Here is a 22,669-nt window from a genome sequence, read left to right on the forward strand (position 1 = left end):
GCAGTTCCTGAACCGAGCTGAGCACCTGCAGCGCCCCCAGCACAGGCCAGGTGTCTTGCACAGGGCAGTGGCCGCGGAGGGAGAGCAAGGCAAGCCCCTTCTAGGATGAGTTAACCACGACCACCACAGACAGAAACACCTTGTAAAGCCGTCTCACTCGCTGATGACAATTCCTGGGCTTTAGACCACTGGGAATCAACAAGACCCCGCGGTCCTGCTCTGTGCAGGACACTGCTCTCCACACCAATGGCTCACTGCCTTCGGCCAAAGCCCCGGTCTGTGGCTGTGCAGGAGTGAGTGCCTCGCAGTGTCTGGCCCAGCTTCCTTCCTAGCATGTCTACATCAAAGGATCCGTATCATCTCGTACTGCCATCTTTTTCCCATTGAAAAAGACTTTCTCCTATGAGTAACTTCCTTTGGTGCTGAGTCTCCGTAAGGGATGGGAAAACAGATGCATTGAATACTCTGAAAATCTCCTTGGGCTCTGGTGTTGAGGGAGCTGATTTCCTCACAGGGATTCCAGCAGTGCAACCCAAAGTTTGTAAGGACTGGAACTAAAATGCAAGAGACCATGGCCACTCCCTGCTGCAGGCAAACAGCCTGCTGAGCAGTATTGTCACACCCTCGTGCCTTTATAGCTTTCATTGACAGTAGAGTTCCAAACGTGTTTACTCAAAAATCTATTTTTGTGGGTGCTGAGGGAGAACCCAGGAGCTCAGGCAGGCAAGTGCCCCATCCTTCGTGTGCCCTTAGCCCAGATTTCGTCTCAGCGCTGCACTCCAGGGCTGGCTGCTGGCTGTCCTCACTAGGGTTTCATCCGAGCTCTGGAGTGCCTTCCTGCCCCTTCTTGCCGGGATGACAACACAGGACGGCGTAGGTGCCTTTTCCCTTTCCCGGCATAGCTCTGGGTGAGGGTTTAGCTGAACAAACACCTCGGTAAGCAACGCAGAAGCAAGGACCACGCTGTGCAGCATGCATAGGTCTCCAGGATTTGGTGCCGGCTGCATGGCCAGAATCCGAACTCCCTCTGTCCCGAGCCCTTCTCCGTGCTCCCCTCCCGGCTGCAGCCCCTCGGTTTGCTTGTCCACTCCCTGTAAACACAGCAGCCACTGGCTGCTACTGGAGTCCAGATGCTGGGGCCAGACAGAGACCCCCGGTCGGGGAGGAGCTCTTCAGCACCTGGGGTGGAAGCAGTTTGCTCTCACCCCAGCCCATCTATGGCCTCTAAAGTGTCCAGTGCCGCCTCCCCACCGGAAGTGGCGTCTCTGAAGCTTTCCTGGAGTAGCCAAGAACTGAGGGCCTGGTAGATGCAGAGCAGTGGTGTGTGTCACAGGTGGTGCGGGGCCCAAGGGGAGACACCAAGGCCGGGAGGGTGGGAGGGGGCAGAGAAGGGTCGGCAAAGACAGGGAGAGGAGTGGGGGGGGCGGGGGCGGCGGGGGCAGCGGCGGCGGCGGAGGAGGAGATGGAGATGCAGATGGAGATGGACATTGGAGGGAGGGAGGGGAAGGAGGGAGAGGGACGAGCACGGGGCGTGGCGGGGCGTGGCAGGGGCGGAGCACCGCGGCCCCGCCCTGTCACCTGGCGCCCGGAATGGCTTCCACCGCGTGCGGCTCGCGGTCCCTGCTGCAGTTCCTGCGGCTGCTGGGGCGGCTCAAGGTGCGCGGCGGGGCGGGGCCGGGCGGGGGCGCGGCGGGTCCGGACGGCTCCTCGGGCTCTGCCCGCTGCGAGCCGGGCCGGTGCGTGCAGCTCGCGCCCCCGTGATCCGCGCCCGGTAATCCGCGCGCAGCGCTGCGCCCTGCACTTCCGCTTCCGGTCGGCGGCGGGTGCTGGGCCCCATCCCGCGTGGCCCGCTCCGCTCTGCCGCCCGCCTCGCAGTGCCCCCGGGGTCCCCAGGCCGCCCGAGGGGGCGGAGAGGCCGAGGGGCGGCGGAAGCGGGCGTGCAGAGTGCGCTGCGGGCGCGGACCCCCGACGGAGCCGCAGGGCCCCTGGACGGGCCGGGGCTTCCGCGCACTTGGGAATAACTGCGCTCCTGCCCCTGGCCTTTGGGCTCCTTGGTCGGTCTGAGTGAAGGTCATTTTGGTGGGTCCGTGGAGCAGGTTTTAAAAGGTCTGTAACCACGACCCTGCCTCCGCGTGCTGTTCCCTGGACGTGTCTTCAAGACCGTAGCATATACTTAGGATACTCGTCTTCAAAATGTAGATCTTTATTTTCATTTGTCCATGTTTGCAGTGCGTGATGCGTACATTCTCGGTGGACAGTTGGAACGTCACAGGACTCATCTTAATTCCCTTTACGCCCCCTTTTCCCTCCCCTCTGCCTTCCTCTCTTGGTCTCTTGGTTTGCAAAAGATCTGTCTTCCTGTTTGCTACTGTCTGTCTTTTATTTTGCTCTTCATTTACATTTTGGAAACCATATAAGAGGAACCATGCAATGTTAGGCTTGTGTGTCTGAAAATACTTGTTTCTTAAAACTGATTCTCCTTCCTGTTTATCAGAGAGTCCCTCGGACCGGCTGGGTGTACCGAAATGTGGAAAATCCAGAGAGTGTGTCTGACCACATGTACCGCATGGCACTGATGGCCATGGTGACCAGAGATGAGGACCTTAACAAGGATCGGTGAGACCCCAGCACGCGGGGCTTTCGGGGGTCTCTGGCTTGTGGTGTGCACTGCATTCCACCAGGCGTCCCTCAGGTTTAGCCAAGGTACTTGAGGCCGCCCACACCGACTCAGGAGGTGGGCAGGGGAGTTGTTTCATGGAGAGAAGTAGAGCCTGCCCTGACTCAGGAAGCATAAGCATGAAGTTACGCATCAAAGACCTGTTATGTCTGAAATCCTGTCACTGCTGTGGCATTCTGTGCGCTTTTCTGTCGCACCCATTTGTGAAGTGATTTTGTATGTTCAGAATTGAGTTCAGACAGAGGTCTCCTCCTTGATCAACCACCCGGGATTAAATGCTGTTGTAGCAGAGACTTTTACTAGCAGTACAAGACAGAGAGTTACACAGGCCCTGGGGGCTTCTGTCAAAAGCACAAGGGAAGCTAGGGTAGGAAGTGACTGAGCGTGCTAACAGGAGGGAGACCGCTTGTCCTCGGCAGCCTTATGCAGGGTCCTGCCTGGGTTCAGCAGGGAAGGCTTGGTGCAGTAGAGGACAAGAGGGAGACACAGCAGGCAGAGAGAAGGGCACAGAAACCCAAGCCAGATGGAGAGGGAGCGAAAGAGTGATTTATTTTTATTTTTACCAATCCACGTTTGTGGTACTTAATCATTGCATTACCCAAGGGGTCTGTGCATGTGTACAACACAGCTTAGTTCTTTTTACATCTTTCCCTGCCCTCCCTCCCCTCTCCCTTCGTCTCTTGGTCCTCTTCCGACCTGTAAGGAAATCAAGCTGATTATAATCTAGGGAACCCTGGTACTTGGCATCTGGTACAGAATCGAGAAGTGTTAGCAAGAGATTCAAGTCAGAGAGACTAACTGAGGAATAGTCAGAGATTTGAACAGGCCAAGAGGGCGGAGGGAAGGTCACATAGGAGGATCTGAGTAGGCCTGGCAGCTTGGTGAAGGTGGGGCCCTAAAACAGTCACGGGGCGTGTACTTCATTGCTTGCTTTTGTTATTGTGATTATGATTATGACTAAAGTGATCACTGATAATCATGGGCATTTGTTGAATGATCAGCATGTGCCAGGAATATAACTTTACGCTGTAAATTTTTACACCAATCTTATTAAGTATTACTATCCTCTTTTGACAGGTGATGAAATGAAGGGTGACAAAACTGAGAGTTTAAATAAATTATTGGCAGAAATCACGTAGGTAGAATCTCATAGCTAGTAAGCGTCGGCTGCTGGATTCAGACTTGGCTAAGTCCAGCTCTGCCCGTTATCCTGTGAACAGTTCACTTTGGCATCTGACATAGTACACTGCAGGAAATGATGGCTTCTCCGTTTTTCACCAATAAGAAATGACATAAGTAGGAGATCATCTCCTGGCTTTGTAATCTGAAGTTGTGATCCCCTTAAAGTGGGTTGAGAAATCAGGCCCTGGGGAAGAGAATTCATGCAGAGTCTCCCTGTGGTCTCCTGAGTCATGTGGGATGCTTACTGGCTGTTTTCGTTCAGAACTGTAGGCTGGTGGAATATAATTACTTTATAAAATACTATACTAAACTATTCTATGACATATCTTATGTGGCTTGAAAATAACATAGAAAAGAAACTTTTGGAGACTATAATTCTGTGTAATTATTCAACATTTCTTACCTGGTCAGATGCATACGCCTGGCCCTGGTTCACGATATGGCAGAGTGCATCGTTGGGGACATAGCACCAGCAGATAACGTCCCCAAAGAAGAAAAACATAGGCGAGAAGAGGTCAGTGTTGGCTGTTGGCTGTTGGCTCTGTAACCACCCCCTGGAGAAACCTGTAGCTGAACCAAAGCTATTGTGTCACATGAACAGTGCTCATGGTGTCTGGGAACAGGGAGGACCCGACCACGTAGCATTTCAGGTAGGGTCTGTGGGAGAGAATAGTAAGATCCATCTAAGATGATAGGCGACTCCCGGAACTGCAGAGTCTAAGATTTGGTAGCTTTGAACTGGTGAAAATGATGAAGGCAGATCTTCCCGAGAACCTTCCAGAAGGAGCCATGTGTGGTTCCTTCATGTTAGGCACTCTGGGGAAGAAGCTGGGATTCCTGGAGTAATTAGCAAATCAGTAATTGCTGGGAGTAATCGGGCTGGTTTCTGGGTTTTGTGTATTTCAGCTTTGTTTAAAACAAGAACAGGGAAGCGTGGTAACCTTCACACAGAGACAGCCACGGTGCTTTCAGTTCTTGGCAGTAATAGGACACAGGTCGGTGGACTGTCACTAGAACAGTGGGACTAGCTGGAGCGGAGTGGGTTGTAGAGACTCCACACTAGTGAAGCTCTTTGGATAGAAATTCTCCAAATCTTACGTATAATCAGTATTATTTAGTAAATGTTCAGTTAGTCTTTTAACTTAGTGCTTAGAAATAAACCATTTGTATTAAGAAATGAGTAATACTGAAAAATATTAAATCTAGGTTGGTGTGAGTTCTAAATCCAAGCCCAGGGCCAAAGAAGACACTTTTGAGTCAAAGGCTGGAAAATCCAGGAAGACTTAATGCTGAGAGTGTGCTTTTGAATCCAGGGATTATTGGAAGCTACTTTTATTACAGGCCTTAGAGGTTGGTCCTAAATGGCTGGGTACGAGAGCCTTTACTGAGCCTGTTTAACAGGGCAGTTGGGCTAAGGCAGGGGTTTTCAGACCTGAGAGCGTGGACACAAGTTTTGCTTCTCTAGAGGCAAGAAGATCCACAGAGAATTGGAGTCTCCCTTAGGAATTCTAACACCCTAAATTACTGGAGCAAAGGGAGTAGAGTAAGGGCTGTGTTTCCCTTCCTGTGGAACCACAGATCCAAAATACAGGCTGGCCGTCCTTGAAGGAGAAGGGAAGGGTCTAAGGAATTGTTTCCCTGCGTGAGACTTGACTTCATGAATCAAGAGTTCCTGGTTCACTGGCAGAATTAACACCAAAAGAGAGCCATTTGCTCAAGATTCTGCATTGCAGAAAGGAGCTGTCTCCTCCTGAACCAGAGAACCAGGGGTAATGAGATACGACCTAGAGGGAAAGGATGGCAACTGCCTGAGAAGCTCATTTCAGGGCGATGGCTTTAGTCCTGCTGTAAATTTTAGAGGACAAATCATACTGACATACCGTGGGTCTTCAAAGACCTTAAAATGAGGGCAAGATGTGGAGTCATGTGCAGAGGGACAGAGGAAAGACAGTGACCTTTCTGGAGGTGCACAGGAGTCAGTCCACGGAAGAGCAAGCCAGCACTTTCAGAGAATGGAGGTCCACCCGAAGGATCTCCAGCCACCTGAGGTGAGGAGAGCCTACTACTGTCCCAACGGGCTGGCCAGTGTCGCCCTGGGGACAGGCTCAGGAGACCTGAGCAGTCGGGCTGCTGCTGTCTTCCCGGACGCTAGGATGAAGATCTTGCCTACTCACAGGAGAATAAGTATCATAAGAGAGAGGACCAAGGAAGCTTCATAAGAACAAGAAGTTTTTGGACAAGAAGCCAAGGGACTGGAGAGGGCTGTGTCCCATCGACTCTTCCTGCTGCCGGTCAGGATTTGGGAACAGAGAGGAAGATCTGGGAGGCAAAGAATTCTTTATGCAGATGGTGTTTATGAGCCAGATTCAGTGTCTGAGCTGTGCATTAAGATAATTAAGTGAGGGTTTCTTGGCTGGAGATGGAACACACATAATAAGTACACATAATGAGAATCGTTTGCCCAGAGGCTGGCAGACTGGACTGGTAGAGATTTAAACTGAAATAGGAGGGAGGAAAAATACTTGATGAACTAACTGGAAGGCTAATTGTTGTGGTGGCATCTGCCTCCGAACAAGGAATACTGACCCAGAGGTCTCAAAAGTGCACTTCTAAACGTGGAGTAGCATGATCCCAGTGAGCTTACATGCAGCAGATCTGCTCCGTCTCAGGAAGAGAGGAATCTGTTTATTGTCTGCTTTGCTTTCCTAGAACTTGGTGATGTTCCTCAACAAGAAGCTGATTGAAAACTCAGCCTCAGGGTGTGATCTGCAAAAAGCCAGTTCTGCCTTAGGCTACATTGAGAAGACAGTGTCCAGCACGAGCCCACCGTGGTCAGATGAGACATAAGTCACTGTTTATGCTGGGTGCATCACCATCAGAGAAATCAGATCGTCCTTGTCAAAGCGTGATTTTGATGTTTGTTCTACGAGTTTAGATTTTGATGTACCTGAACACACAGACATTGAGTATATCCTCCTGAAACATGAGAAATGGGAACACGTGTGTTTCTGGAATAGTGTGGAGGAAATCACTCTGTTTATAAAGACGCCTTTAATTGGTAAAAATGCGAGGTATTTTCTCAGGCATTTGCTGTGGTTTCTGAAAGAACGCAAGTATAAAACACACTGAATTCACCCCACTGAGGACAGCGTGAGGCTCTGTCACTTGTACAGCCGTTTGTTGACAGTGGTAATATAGTTTGCTCTGGAGATGGGTATTTTCAGTAAGATTTTTTTCCTTCCAGTAATGAAGAAATACACAAATATCCATCTTTATTTTCATCGCTTTTCTCTATTTTACATAAGGCCTTTAAGGTGCCAAAAGTGGGCTTTTTTTCAGTTTAGGATTTTTAATTTGTCCTAAAATCACTGAAGCAAAAATCGTGAAACATTGTGCTTTCCTTTACAACCCCTAACACACACACAGACACCCAAACACACACACACACACACAATTTGTAGGAAAAAATGGTTTTGTACATGGGATGAAACAATATGAATTCACAACTTACAGATAAGAGTTAGCTCTATCACTTATCTCTTTAAAATGTTTTTAAAACCATGTTCAAGGAGTCTGACTCCTGGGGTTAGAAGAACTGAAGCTGAGTAAGAGACACAGGATGAGATGGTGCAGGAATTTGAAGCCATTCAAGAGGATGTTTTCCCCAGAGTGGGACACCCTAGGAGGACGCTGGAGCAGCTGGGTGGGGGATTGGAACGAGGCATAGATGCCTACATACGCACAGCACACCACACCCCTGCTCTCTGCCTGTCTCCGCTCAGCTCTGCTTCGGGTTTGTGTAGCTCGGGCTTCTCGTGGAGGAGGATGAGGAAATGGTTCCCTGTCCTGGAGCCCATGCGGGAGATCGGGGGTCCCCAGGGCCAGGCAAGGTGGTGAGGAGAGTGGGGGTGTGTTTCCCAGTGCAGCCTGTGGGTCTGGTACCCTCCAAAGTCGAGCTCGGAACTTCCTTTATGTTAGCGACAGTAATTGCCCCTTTGTGCGGCACTTTGAATTTTGCGATAAAATCATGTTAACTGGAAAATGGATCTACTGTACAGAAGATGTTGGCACTGATCCAGGCCACGGTGACCCGTTGTCAGTGTAGATCACGGTGAACATGAAGCTATCGTTTGTTGTTTCAGGAAGCCATGAAGCAGATAACCCAGCTCCTGCCGGAAGAACTCAGCGAGGAGCTCTATGACCTGTGGGAAGTAAGTTCTCACATATGTGGCGGGATTGGATTCCCAGGCCTCGTCCCGGAGTGGGTTAGACAGCCCCAGCCAGCTGTCGCACAGCTTTCTCTGCCAGTGGCCAGTGTGCCTCCCTCCAGGGTGCCCACTTCTGCTGCCGCCCTGCCTGGGTGGATCCTGACTCAGCCCCGGCTTGCTGCGCACTGCTGACCCGTGTGGGGGCTTGGGGCACCCCGCCCGCTTCCCGGTTCTGTGAGCTGGACTCCGGTGTCCGTCTGTGAGCCCCGTCCGTGAGCCCCGGGGGATCACAGGCGTGGAGGAGACCAAGGCGAAGCCCACTGTGCTGGTGGTGCGGGTAGGAGGGCGCACGCAGGGCTCCGACGGCCCAGGGTTGGGCGGGAAGGAAAGGCCAGCGCGCGCGTGGGGAAGCGGCTGCTCCGAGCTCCCTTTCCGCGGCCTTTCCTGCCGTGCGGCCCACGCTGGCTGTCACCCTGTCGCCTGCCAGGCCGCAGCGCTTCCTGTCTTCGGAGCCCGATTCCACCTTCCACATCCGGGCCCCGCTGCCTTGTGTCCCCTGCAGGGTCCCTCCCTCGCTGGCTCGGGTCTCCCTGGAGGTGGGAAGGGCCGCGCCGGGGAAGCCCCGAACAGCTCTGTCCCAGAAGGGCCGTGCTGCGCAGCCTCTGATGGGGCTGTGTCCACTGTCACCATGGTCCGGCTCGGAAGAGGCCGCCCGTGCCAGGCGGCGGGTGGGGTATGCTCACACCCCATGCAGAGACAGGCGTCTGTCCGGTAGCCGCGCGCTGCCTGGCGCCCCTGGCGGTGGTCGTGCTGCGCACTCTGGACCCGTGTTCTCGAAAATAAGAAGATGGCAGGGGGTTAAGATGAGAGACTGGGCCTCTTTAATAAGCACCTGCTGAGAGTTGTGAGAACCAAGTCTGGTGAAGTGTGCACAGTATTTGGCTTGGAGCCTGGCACGGGCGGACCTGTTACAGCATGGCAGGGTTTCTGCAGGGCAGGGCCTCGCTTGTCTTGAAGTCTGTCCTTCCGAGTGGCCTTCGGAGCTCTTTGTAAGATGGGGAACTACAGAGTGGAGTGGGGGCCCCATTCAGACAGCAAAGCACCTGGCTCCTGAAGTCCTGAAACTAAAACATGGAGAAGATACACAGAATTTGAAAAGCATTGACAAGAATCTGACCCCTTGTGCCGCCTAATTATCACCAGCGTAGTAGCAGTGTCTGTAAAATTATTTTCCTAGCCATCAGCAGCTGGCTACAACTTTGGCTGCAGAACCTACTGGTCTTAAAATAGGAGTTTCTTAGTAGACGCGGTGAGGGTTACTTAGGCTTTGGATTTGAATAAACATAACACACAGAGAATCACAGCACTGGATACCCGCAGCCAGAGGAAGCAGTTCTACCCTTGTACACATCCCTCTCTCCTGAAGTCTTCCACGCCTCTTTGCAGCCTGTGAACTTTTTTGGCTCGGAACGCGTTATTCCAGTGTTGAGCCCTCAGTCACGTGATGTCCTTCCACGTGTCTCCGACCGCATTTCCCTCTGTTGGAAACGTCGCGTTGTAACTTGAATAGTTCTGCACACAGACTCTACTTCGTCTCACATTTAAGATTCCAGGTGGATGTGAATTTCTCAACCCATAACAGGGATCTGTAATAATTTATATGTTTTATAATTCATATGCAGTGTTAGTATTTGGGCTTCAGTATGAGACTTCTGATGTTCAAATACTGTTATTCTTGTTTATTAGTTGTGTGGCCCAGGAAAGGTTAATTTTTCACTGCCTGAATTCATTGGTAAAATGGCAAAAATAATATGCAGCTGTGGGAATTAATCTGTGTGGCACACAGTAAATTCTATTTTTTCTGTCTCCAGTCTGTCCTATTTTTCTTTGTTTCCAGTCCTCATATCTTGATTTTGGATTAGGAAAATACAGTCATCCTGCCCATGGAACGTGGAATAAAACCAGCTCCATAGAAAATGCCAGTTGATTGGTATTTGAAGTGTTGGTCACCACACCATTCACTGTGAACGCTAGCTGCATGGAAAGTCACATCTATTTAAAGCAATTAAACATCCTCGATTGTAATTTGTCTTTCACTGTAGAAGTATGAAATCAGATTTCAGTAAACCAAGGGAAAATGTATTCTTTTTTTCCCTGAAAGTGTCACCTGCATTTGAAGAAATATACTTTGGAGCCCCAACACATAAGGACAGCCACCACACACACACTCACAGACACACACACACACACTCACTCTAATTGTCTAGCACATGTGACTACCTTTGGAGTCTTTTTTTTTTGGTACTGGGGATCGAACTTGGGTCCTTGCGCTTGCGGGGCAGGCAGTGGAACCACTGAGCTAAATCCCCGGCCCTAGTCTGTTTATTTTAAATTAGGAAATGGTACTTCAAGACTGTAGTATGAGCACTGAGGAGTATAAAATCTCTGTGTGTTCATACTATTTCCAATTTAAATTCAGGACTGGGGTTTTTACTTACCCTCTTCTATATTATGTTGTGTACCCTATCCCAGGAATCCTGAGGGTGGACAGTACACAGGTTGTGAGAGTTAGACTGCCTCAGGTATTTATGTGCTTTGTCCTTCTTTACACATATACCTTCTGAGAATAATACATCCCATCTTCATCAGTCCTGATTACTGAAAACAAGCTGGCTCTCCCTGCTCTGTTTCTCCTACTTTTTTGTAGGGAGAAACATCATTGTCCACATTGTCGAAACATCCAGCCACTGAACACTGTAACCTTTTAAGCCACAGTCTTAGATCTATAAAGTATCTTTAAATTGATGTTCACACACCCGCCCTTATGGCCATTTTTAAACAGTTCTTATTGCCTGAGACCTGTTTTCTAGTAGATTCTTCAGGAAGGGCTCAAAGGAACCACATTCTCTCCATTCCTGCAGTTCGCAGCTTTTCTCTGTTCTTTATTTGCAGAGATCACTTTTCCTGGATATAAAGTTCTTGGCTCCCCATTTCTGTCCTTGAGTATCTTCAATATGTTTTTCTCCTTTTCTTCTGCCCTAAAGCGGTGATGTCATAATCATAATGTTACTTTCCTTATATGCCAGATGCAGTTTTTACATAAGTGCCTGAAGAATTCTTTTTTCCTTTAAGTCTGGTAATTTTATTAGATCGTCTCTTTGTGTGCTCATTCTGGGTTAGCATCCTCAGGTTGGTTTGTTTTTAGCAGTACTAGGGATTGAAGCCAAGGCTTTTGAACTGAACTGCATCCCCCCATCCCCTGTTGCATTTTTTTACCCAGACAGGGTCTTACTGAGTACTAAGTTGCCCAGATGGGTTTGAGCCTGGGGTCCTCCTGCCTCAACCTCTCAGAGAGCTGGGATTACAGAGATGCGCTACCACTCCTGGCTTCCTTAGCTACTAGACTGCTTTTCAAACACATGCTTTGAAGTCTTTTAAAAAGTTTTTAGTTGCAAAAATGTTTTCTTGAAATATAACTTTTCTTTTGTTTTCTTTTCTCCAAGACTCCATTCTTTGCCTGCCTCTAGTATTTGCCTGGCTTTCTAAAGTCCTTCATTCCTCATCCATTTATTTATTTATAGATGTATGTATGTGTTTATTTTACTTTTCAATGTAGTCTCCTTTACAGTTTCTGTTAAAGGATCATGCATACTGTTTAATTACTCTTGGATTTCTTATTGCTTAATTTTTGGGGGTTTTTCTGTTTTGTTTTAGGGGAGGTTTTTTTGCACACAGCATTGAGAGTTAAACTCAGGTCCTCAGTGGTGTTAGGCAAGCCATCTACTTAGCCCATTTATTTATTTATTTATTTATTTATTTATTTATTTATTTATTTAATTTTCTCAGTTCAGGGTACTGAACTTCTAGAAGGAAATTTGGTTCAATTTGCTTTTTTTTGGTTTGGTTTTTAAATTTTTATTTTTTTAATTGACAAAAATTGTACAGTATATAGAGTCCTCCAAAAAATGTCTACATACTTTAGCAGTTCACTGTACTAATAATTGTCTGGGAGCTCATGGCCACCACTTTGAGCACCTCTTGTCATTGTAGAGGGCAAACTTGTATTAATATCATGATGTCTCAATAAATGTAGTATTAAAATATTTATACACTTGTGGCAACGCTCCTGCCTCGCAAGCCCAAGGTCCTAAGTTCGATCCCTGGTACCAAAAAAAAAAATTTATACGTTTTTTTCTTATACGAATATATACTTGTAGTGTACACATGATGCTTTTAAATACATTTACATCAGAGAGTGGCTCAAGTGAGCTAAAAATCGAGTCAAGAGATGCATTTCCTCTCAGGTTTATTAATTATGTGGTGGGAAAAAAATTTTTGAACTCCGCTGAGCTTCCTCTTCCAGTTTTGTTATTGTCGTTGTTCTGTTGTTAATCCTAGTGTTCGAAAAGTCCGCCTGTTTGTCTGTGGAGATCCTGTGACTGTTTCACATCGTTGCCCACTCGGCGAGGACTCTGCCCCTCCGGTTCCTCCCCACGCGGGACCCTGACTGTCCGGGGTCCAGATCAGGCTACCCTGGGTGTCAGGCTGCAGAGTTCCCTGGGTGAGCCTTCCTGATGTGGGCCCCTTGTGCCATCGCGGACTGGCCAGGCTCGGGCTGCCTGCCGGAGGTGACTTGTCTCACCTGCGTGGAGTTTGGGGTTCCCTGAACGTCTTGAAGCCCGACGTTGTTGAAAGCATCCAGAAGGCTTTGGTGTTTGCAGTTGTTTCACTGTGGCTCCTGTGACGCCTTTTTCCTGCTTAGTCCCCACTTTCCCATCTAGTTAGGCCCAAGCTAGGAGCCCTCTCACATCCTGCCTTCGCTCAGGCGGCCTTGACCTCCGAAACCTCGCCTTCCCCATCCTCGCTGCAGGATCCACTGCCGGCTGCTGGTGCCTCTGCCAGGGCTGCAGCCTCGGCCTGACTTCTCTGCTCCCAGGCCAGCCAGGACCGGGACCTCGGTTAGAGCCTGGTTAGAGCCTTTTCTGATGTGTGGATCTGAACTTGACTCTCCTTGCGCCGCGTCAGCCTCTCCTGTCCTCTGCGCCCTGCCCACCTGGCCTGTCCTGCGTGCTCAGGTGACCCGCGCGCCCTGCTCCATCTCCTCCTCCCCGGCTGTGTGGGATTCTCCCTCCGCCACCTCTGCCCTTGACAGAAAAGGTGGGCAACCCTGGAGCCATTCTCTCTGGAGGGAAAATTCCAACTACTTACAGTTCTTTTAAAAGAAATCATGTAAATTCACCAGGATATACAATAACATAGTTTCCTAGTGGTCTTGAAGTATTCTTCTCACTTTGAACTTTCAGCAGAAAAGAAATCTTCGAAGGCTTTGACTGTAGTATGTATTCCTCTTCCTTTTGTTAAATTATGAACTTAGATTTATTTAGTATTATTCTGTGACTGTGAATGTCATTGGACACTTAATTCTGTTTAAATGACGTTGGAACAAAGCAGAATACATTGGGCTTCAATATTTCACTGATTCCTCTGTGTGATCCTCAGCTCTGTGAGACCCAGAGAGCCACCTTCGTAAAAATAAGGCATCTGAGGAGACCCGAGAGACCTTTGGGTGATCTGTATGGTGTCACCCTCCGAGAAGGCGTGACAGACTGGCTACCTGAACACGTCCGGGGTGGGAGTACCAGTGAGGCCATTGGGGACCCGGCCGGGAGCGCTGTGTCTTCCCAGCAGAGCCATGGCCCTGGCCTTCGGGGGCAGTGGCGGTGTGACACATCCTGTCTGAGGAGGGCAGGTCCTGGGCTCCGTGTACCCTCGGGGCGGGAAGGAAAGAGGACGCGGAAAGGCGGAAATCCACCTCCCTCCTGCCACTTTCCCACCCTGGCCCGTCCTGACAGCCCTCAGTGGCGCCAGCCATGCGAGGCTCAGCTGCACCCATCCCGGGTGGGCAGGGAGGCAGGAGATTGCCCAGTGTAAGTGGCGGCCGGAGTAAGCAGTGCAGTACAGGTGTTCTGACATTACCGAGTGGACTGCACTAGGGAGGCAGGTGAAGTCAGAGAGCTAAATGACCCTGGTGGATTAAAGATTAATGATTTTGAAATGAAGACAGGCTGCCATTCAGGACGAGAGTATAGTCCTCATCTGAGATGCTTGCGCTTGTCCTAGATGCTTGGAAGGGTCTCAGATGAACCCATGACACTCTGGGGCATCTGGCGGACACTTGGGGTGCTGACTGTCTCCTTGTGGGGAGCCCTGGTGTTGAGCCCTGACTGATGAACTGCTGTGCCCTGGAGAAATGTCGCCCTAGTGCTTCTGGCTTGACTCCAACTTTGGGTTCGGAATCAGGGGTTTCCTGGATGCTCCCCTGTAACCATGCCGCTCTGACTCCCCTCTCTCAGGAGTATGAGACCCAGTCCAGTGCGGAAGCCAGGTTCGTGAAGCAGCTGGACCAGTGTGAGATGATCCTACAGGCGTCTGAGTACGAAGACCTGGAGCACAAGCCCGGGAGGCTGCAGGACTTCTTCGATTCCACTGCAGGTGCCTAGCGCTGCCTTCGGGTACCCGCCGTTTCTTCTGAGCCTGTCCTGGGCAGCGTCTAACGGCGATGGGGCTGCCTGTAGGGGAGGGGTGGGTGGCGCCTGAGAGGAGGCTGGGCACTGAGTTCTCATCCACCTCTGCCACTGCCAGCTGCGGCACTCCCCGGACAGGCTCCTGGCCCCTCATACCTCTGTCCTCTTCTGGAAAATGGGGTCGTGGCAATCATAATACCCCAAGGCCAGGGTGGCTGCTGAGATCCAAGAGAATGTGTGGAAAGGCCTTTGTAATCTGTGAGTGCTGTGTAGTTGCAGGGTCACGTACGACAGAGGCAGAAATAGAAAGTTAACATACGAAAACCCTCAGAGCTAATGCCACCTCCTCTTCCTTCGTAACACAGCCCCAGGTCAAACTGCTCGGGTTGGAATCCTCAGTCTGCCCCGTACCAGCTGTGTGACTTCCAGCGAGTTGCTTACCCTGTCTGGACCTCAGTTTTCTTGTCTTTAAGATGAGGGAGATAGTAGGATCTACTTCAGAGGGTTGTTGGGGTTCAGTGAGTCCCCTAGGTGACGCGCTCGGCGCAGTGCTGTCTCCCTGTGACAGGTGCAGAGTGAGATGCTGAGCGCTGTGTCAGCCACAGCTGCCCTTTTGCTCCCTGGACTGTGACTCCCTCCTCCCTCTCCAGGGTTTGTCTCCGCTTTCACCTCCCTGAGAGCCTGACAGGGCTCGGCCTGCCCTGCCCCTCACTGAGCTCCTAGAGGCCTCGGAGGCCCCGCTGAGGTTCCCAGTGCCCAGCCTCGCTGATGGTCCTTGGCCTGGATCTCACCTGCACTCGGTGGGCCTGGGGGCGCAAGTAACATGGCCCCATGCGCCTCCCTAGCAGCTGCGGTCTCCGGCTGTGGAGTGGCACGGGGACTCAGGGGCTCCCCTTACCAACATAGAGTGTCTCTTTGCTTTGCAGGGAAATTCAGCCACCCCGAGATAGTCCGGCTGGTTTCTGAGCTTGAGGAGGAAAGAAACGCGAACATTGCCGCTGCCCCGGGGGAGCCACAGCCCTGAGCCCCCAGCCTGCTGAGCATCTTCCTCCTGTGCCCGGCTGCTGTGCCCTTTGGTCCTCTGAGGTCCCAGATTCGAGTCTGGGTATGAGCAAGAAACGTGATGTCCTCTGGGCCCTCAGAGGAGCCGTAGAACAAATGGTTCCGCAGGTGACCAGGGCGGGAACAGTGGCTTTTAGTAAATAAAACGTTAGCCACCTTCAGTTGTAAAGCGTGTGTGGCCATCGTAGGTCATCTTTCCTGGCTTAGTAGCCTACTTTCCTGAAGGCCGCAGTCAGCGAAGACTAGGAAATCTGATTACCATTGGGTTGGAAAACAGATTGCTGCTGACGCAGTGATGCGGATCGGACAGGAAAATGTCAGGAGTGAGCCCTAGCGTTTCTCTCTGCAGATGACATGCTGCCTTATCCCGTTGGCACTTTTTTGAGCCAGACTTTAAATCTCATGGGCCCCGTCTCAGACCTGATTCTAGACCTAGACACCTCGCCTGCAGTCCTGTGTTGTTTGAGGATATAAATTGGGGCATCCAGGGTCAAGTGTCCCGTCCCTTCTGCCTTAGGCACTTTCTGCATTGCTGAGACAGCCACAGCTTACAGGAAGGGAGGTTTACTTTGGCTCACAGTTTTAGACGTTTCAGTCTAGTCCGGCATGGTGGAAGGACTTGGATAGAGGAAAGTGGCTCATGTCACGGTGGCCAGGAAGCAGAGAGAAGGGAGGAGCTGGAGCGAGATGCTCCCTGCTGAGCCACGCCTGACCAGCCTCCCCCAGCCACGCTGCCTCCTAACATAGCTCAGCTCTGAACCCGTGGTCCAGGGACTTTCCAGAAGCCCAGCCTGTGCGTGCCTGGGGCTTTGAGGGGTTCTCCACCAAAACCCGAGCACCTTCCTCTGTGCTTTTCTGTCTGATCTGCAGCTCTTGAGGCTTGGTCATAACATCTGTGACTTGGTGAAAAAGAGATCCCGGAAGGGTCCTAGAGGTACTGAACCTAAGCGAGGTTACGTATTGATCTGGTTTCTTTCCCCTCACGTTCCTTTTGTGGGATGAAGTGACCCACCCCTGCGTGCCTGTAAGTGACACGCAGCCATTGGACAGTGGAGAGGAAGGTCATCCGTGTGAGCCTGCCTGGTACTTCTCTGTGGAGCAGTCAGGCCTGTCCCTTTAATTCAATGACAGTTTCCATTGGAAGGCCTTTGAGGCTGACACGGTGAAAATTTTTAGGCAGCGTTTCTTTGGAAACTTTGTGGTATCCATGGATACCCAGTCTGCAGGAAGCAAGGTGCATGATCTCGTCAGAAGCAGCACACACGTGTATGCAGTTGCTCTGGACTGAAAACAGCACAGCACAGTTATTTCTGGAAATCTATTTAGTAGGAAAATAAGTCCATCAGTCTGTACTGTGGAGATTTTTGCTCTGGACATAAAAATATGTACAAAAAATAACCAGATAAAGATCAAGCATTTATAACTGGAAGGCTTTCCCTGGCCGTGGAGTTTTACTTGGAATGTTTTGCTGCCAGTTTCACAACGCACAACTCAGAGAGACCTGGGAAGCCGGTCCTGGGTCAGACTTCGCCTGGACCCCTCATGGTCATCCCAGTTTACCATCTGTCTGCCAGTGAGGCCCTCCTTAGTCCACACCTTCAGGGAATGTGTGTGTGTTTTTTAATGTTACAGTGCTAGGTGCTAGGAATAAAATAACATTTTCATAGAAACAAAACAGATCAATAAGAGAGCTATTGAATCCACCAGCCATGTCTACATGTTTGCATTTTATTATTTTACACATGCTAGGTCCCTGGATTTGGTCTTCAAAGTGATAAATCCTATTGTGAGGCAGAGTAAATTACTCTTGTGTTGAACTCAGAATTCATCATGATGTTTGTCACTTGTGGGCTGGCTTGTCACCACCTGTTATATTTGCAAGTGCCCTTGTATTTGAAAAAATGTCCATTCATCTTAAAGCCTGGTCAAAGTTGCATATATCTGGGATAAATGACCCGTGAAGTGCTTTGGAATAAAGCAGTCTCCATAGGCGTAACTTGATATCCTTAGGTAAGAAGGGGGATTTCTGTGGGAGACTTGCTGTTGGGGTTTGGGTATGTTGGAGGGTGTCGGGCAAGGGTCCTCCACTGCAAGCTGGTTCTCAGAAGGGCAGTGTGGAGCTGGAGCTTCACAGTGGGGCGAGGTAATAGGGCACAGGGCACTGTCCTGGGAAGGGATCAATGCTGGTCTGGCAGAGCAAGTTCTTGGAAGAAGTTTTGTAAAAGGGTAAGGCTGCCCCCTGGGAATCGGGCTTCCTTTCTCACAGTGCAGACTCTTCACATAGTCTCATGCCATCCTGATGCCATTGGCCGTCACCAGAACTGAGCAGATGCCCTTGAATCTCCAAAGCTGAGCTAAACAGAACTCCTTTCCTTATAAAGTACTCAGCCTCTGGATTTTGTTATAGCAACAGAAAATAGACTAAGAAATTTGTGACTACGTTTTGGTTGCCTCAGTGTAAACCCTCTATGGCCTGAAGTGAAAGTCAGGTAGAAATGTAGCCAAAAGAATTTACCATTCTTAGAGATTATCCAAGTACAGTGGACCCTCAAGCTACAACTGACCTGGCATGAACAACTTGGGTTAATTAGGTTAATGGAAGATTCATCTGCCTCTTGTTCTCTATAGTATGTACCGAGGTAAACATCCAGATCGCAGCTGTATTGACTTAAACCAACTTGAGTTATAACCAGCCCTCGGGAACTGATCAAGTTTGTATGTCAAGGATCCACTGTAAATATACTATTTTACTAAACATCATCATTTGAAATTATACTTGAATACCAGGTTTGAAGTTGGCCCACATTTCACATTAAATCAATACATAAATGCCAGTATTCGCGTTCCACCACTGCAGCAAAATACTTGAGATAATTATAAAGAGAAAAGGTTTATTTTGGCTCACAGTTTTCGAGGTTCTGGCCCATGGTCAGTGGATCCCATTTGCTTTGGGCCAGGGTGAGGCAGCTCCTCACAGTGGGATTGTGTGGTGGAGTAAAACTAAACCTCACAAGCCAGAGGATGAAAAGGAAGAAGAGACCTGGCTTCCTCGGTCCCCCAAGAGAATACCCCAAATGACCAGGCCCTTCCACCAGGCCCTACCTCCTAGCCCCACCAGTCCGGGGGCCAACCTCTTACCACAGTGACTTTGGAGGGGACATTCGACAGCCAAAGGAGCAGCACTTTCTTTATCCTGCCACACCTATCTAGTGTGAAGGGCATGAAGTTCACATCATTTTATACTGAAGCAAACTGCTTTCTTGCTGACAGCTACCTGGGACAAGGAGTGAAGGCAGAACTGATTAATCTCCATTTTTCTCTCCATGTTGGCCACTATGGACAGATGGCATTGAGACACAGCAGCGCTATCATGAAACGTGCAGCTCTTACTCAAGAGCTGCCTTCTGAGAAAACGTGCCCAGAGAGAATAAGACGCACACTGCTTTCCTTACGTGACCTGTCAAGCATGTGAGATGTAAGTTGTAGGATAAAGTTGCACCACACATTTACAAATTACTTTCCATCATAGCAACAGTATTTGAAAAGTGGTTGAAGCTTCCATTACAGAATGGCCTGCTTTTTTTTTTTTTAGGAAGTTTATTTTATAATCACAATTCACATGGAAGTTTTTGAAGGCTGAGATGCGTTTTGGTTGAGGTGTCCTTCTGTATACATGGTGTTGCCCTGAATCATCTTGATTTTTTCATGAAAGGTTACACTCACTGTGTACAAATAACATCGAGGTGCTTGTGAAACGCTTTGGACCACTGTGAGTGAATTGAGTACAGCTGGACATCACTGAAATCGGGCCCCTTGTGCTCGCTGACCTACAGTAGTGGGACCAGGCCTCGGCTCACTACCTGCCCTTAATAAGACCACCACCTCCAACAGCTGATCCGATAACCCAAGTCTGAGCGATTGCCTTGTTCACACGAATCTTATTCCGATGCAAAAAGACTGGTTCTATCACGGCCATTACGAGTGTCACGCTCAATTAGGTGAAAAATAAAAAGCCTTCAGACTAATAGAGGTCATGCGAATGTGGTTTTGCCAGGTGGATGAAATTAGAATTTTGACAGATGGTTTTAATCCCCAGCTAACTTGTACTAGAAGCTTTGAGATAGTAACACTAGTTTTCCTGATAGGATTTCTATCCAGTTTTAATGACGTGCTTTCAGATTGCAAGGTGGAGATGATCGAGTGCAGGAAGTCAGCTCATGAGTGAAGACAAGTGTTTACAACACCAAGATTGCAGATTATCCAATACAAGGCAGTGTGCAGAACGCAGTTAAAAAAAAAAAAAGGCAGCAGAGAGCTGATGAGACATCACCGTTTCAGAGTCCCCAGGTAACTGCAGTCGGACAGGGAGGCTGTGTACTTCATGCTGCGGCGTGTGACCAGCCGGCCGTGGCCCTTCCAGACAGGGCGGGCTTCCTGTCCCTAGGGCCACAGCTCCTGCTGGTCACATGGCCCTGAACCAGCATGACCTTCAGTTAGAGGAACAGACTGGATGGATTGCCATGCTCCATCAGGCTGGACAGAATTTTTTGGATTGGCTTATTTCATGATGTCTTATATATGTACTTCCATTTAATAATAAGCACAAAAACAAAAAGTTAACATGTATTTATTAATTACATAGGCCTTTAAAACTGTGGTGTTTTTAGTTAGTATGTCTTTCGGTGTGCATTTTACAAATATGTCTTAAGGTTATTTCCCTGCTACCTAATAATGTACGTTCTCATTTAGGAGAGAAGCATATAATGTGGAGGATAAAACTGATTGCAGAAGTCAGATATGGTGGTGCATGCCTGTAATCCGAGCTTCTTGAGGTGGCTAAGGAAGGGGTATCACAAGTTTGAGTCTAGCCTGGGCAACTTAGTGAGACTCTACCTGAAAGTCAAATTTAAAAGGTGGTTGGGAGGCTGGGGATTTAGCCCAGTGGTGCCACCGCCTGCCTCACAAGCGCAAGGTCCTGAGGGGGGAGGGGGATGGTTGGGGATGTAGTTCAGTGGTAGAAGGGTTGTATAGCATTCATGAGGACTTGGGTTCAATCACACACACACACCCACGAGTGCAGAAATATCAACATTAAGAAAAACAAAACAAAAAAGGAAAAACATCAATTATTTTCATACTCAAGAACAATTTGTAAATTGGAAGGCATTCTAAATTCCCTCTTCAGATATCCCTTACCTAAACAGCTACTACTCTGTGTAAATTGGAGAGAATATTAAAATCGGAGATTAGTTGAACATCTAGGGTAGCTGAGCTCATAACTATTTTCATATCCTTTATTTTGTTCACCAAGTTAGAAGCTGATTTAAGATAGCATCTGTAGAGTCGTGTCTACCAACTTTTAAGATCACGCATGGCTCTGAAAACTTAAAGAAATCAAGAATTCAGTCATCCTTAAAATCAGTTCTTTTATTTGCTTAAATAAACGTACACAGTTGATATGGAGGAGATCACAAGCAGCTTGACGGAGATGCGTGAGGTGCTGCACCTGCAAGGGCTCCACTCAGCACAACAGGACATGCCCATCAGAAAGGAGGCACCAGAGGGCCAAAGCAGATAGCTATAGCTGCATGTCAGGGAATATACGCTGGGTGACACAGACAAGGGCCATGACCAATCGTGCACCTGCTTTGCTTGGGACACTGGGAAAGATGACAATCTCTGCATACTGTGGGTGATGGTCACGTGGTCCATCATCAACACCAATGAAGTGGAAATCATTTTATTCGACTTTCTGGAGAGGCTGCTTGGAATAAGAACATCATCGAGCCCTGGGCCTTTCCCAGGGGGATTTTGGTCTCCGTATCTGGACACGCCGGGGCATGCGTGGCTGGGTGGTGGCTGGCATCTGGCTGGGCCGCAGGCTGCAAGGACCTAGCACTGCGGCCCCTCTTCGGCCTGCCAGGGGCCTCCTGGGGGACTCTGGGCACTGGCCTGGGCTGTGGAGCTGAGGACCTCCTCAAAATCGCCTCCGCCATGCTTCGCCCCCCCCACTTTCATCTGAAACGGGCAGACAGGCAAAGATGCAGTCAGCAGCTCACTGTAAGTTTGTAATGTTTTTATAACATGCCAAGAGCTTGATTACTTAGAATTCAGAAAGACGGTTTATCTTCAGAGAGCAGGAAGCAGGTTCCTGTAACACAGTGCATAATGTCATTCGTACTTGCACTCAGTGATAGGATTCTAAACTATTTTGCACAATTTAGCAACGTTCTCTTTGTTTCTTCTACATCTAGGATTCTGATCCTTCCAGAGGATAATCAGGTTGCTGGGTTGCAGTGTCTACCGCATTCATCCAGAGAACAGATTTAATCAAGATGGACTGGACTCAGATTGGGTCCTGTCAGTGTTGCAAATGTATAAACATCCTTATGTGCCTGACGCTCAGGTTTTCTACTTGGGATTTAGCAGGACAACCTGAATTCCTGACAAATGGCTCTTGACGAGGACTGAGTGGCTCAATGCAGTGATTTCCACTTTCTGCTGTGAGAGTGGATCAAGTTCCACACAGGGCTAAATTTGTGGCAACTGCTTTTCAGGTCAGAACAGCCCTTAGCAAGCAAGGCACGATGCTCTCCGGGATTCTTTTGCGTGCCTGCAATTGACTACACAGAACACAGAGAAATCGACTTACGGTTTAACACTATGCTTAGCTATTGTGAAAAAGTTCTTATTGAAAGTCTTTCAAAAAAGGAAAGGAGGGAAAAAGTATGAGAAAAGGAAAATAATGGAAACAAAGTCTTTGCAAATAGGGAAGGGTGGAGGGGGTGAAGGGAGGGCAGGGGAAGGGGAAAAATAAGAACCAAGAGACTCATGTAAAGGTGCAAGATCCCAATGATGAATGTAACTGTATTGTGTACCTAACATGTACCAATAAACTTATTGGGGGAAAAAAGTATGTAATGGTCAAACGTGTTTAGTGCAGGTGTGTTTGCTCTTCTCCCTGGCCTGCCTTTATTCGCTCACAGTGTGGAGAAACCAGGAAGAGGGCGACAGAG

General features: G+C 49.1%; 2 protein-coding genes across 8 annotated transcripts in view; one reads left to right on the forward strand and one right to left on the reverse strand.

The window, feature by feature from the left end:
* The first annotated feature begins 1,560 nt into the window (after window positions 1-1,560).
* Window positions 1,561-22,392, forward strand: Hddc2 (HD domain containing 2). Of its 2 annotated transcripts, XR_205886.4 has the most exons (7): window positions 1,561-1,656; window positions 2,495-2,616; window positions 4,271-4,373; window positions 8,002-8,070; window positions 14,421-14,559; window positions 15,518-15,696; window positions 21,908-22,392. XR_205886.4 is itself a non-coding variant. In XM_004860138.4 (6 exons), exons 1-6 carry the CDS (start codon window positions 1,591-1,593, stop codon window positions 15,613-15,615), a joined length of 597 nt encoding a protein of 198 aa, XP_004860195.1. In that variant the 5' UTR covers window positions 1,561-1,590; the 3' UTR covers window positions 15,616-15,814. The 2 variants fall into 2 exon arrangements, 1 of the variants encoding a protein (XP_004860195.1); XM_004860138.4 differs by lacking the exon at window positions 21,908-22,392 and having other exon boundaries at window positions 15,518-15,814.
* Window positions 21,063-22,669, reverse strand: part of Tpd52l1 (TPD52 like 1) — a 78,023-nt gene continuing 76,416 nt past the window's right edge. For 3 of the 6 annotated variants that reach the window (XM_021240641.2, XM_004860137.4, XM_021240639.2), the window contains one exon: window positions 21,063-21,804. In XM_021240641.2, the coding sequence (XP_021096300.2) occupies window positions 21,757-21,804 (48 nt within the window). In that variant the 3' untranslated portion in view covers window positions 21,063-21,756. The remainder of the gene's footprint in view (window positions 21,805-22,669) is intronic. The other 3 variants (XM_004860136.3, XM_004860135.3, XM_021240640.2) reach the window with 2 other exon arrangements.

This window comes from Heterocephalus glaber, unplaced genomic scaffold, assembly GCF_053883595.1.
Source record: "Heterocephalus glaber isolate CG9 unplaced genomic scaffold, H.glaber_assembly_v1.0 deba00001550, whole genome shotgun sequence".
NCBI lineage: Eukaryota > Metazoa > Chordata > Mammalia > Rodentia > Bathyergidae > Heterocephalus > Heterocephalus glaber.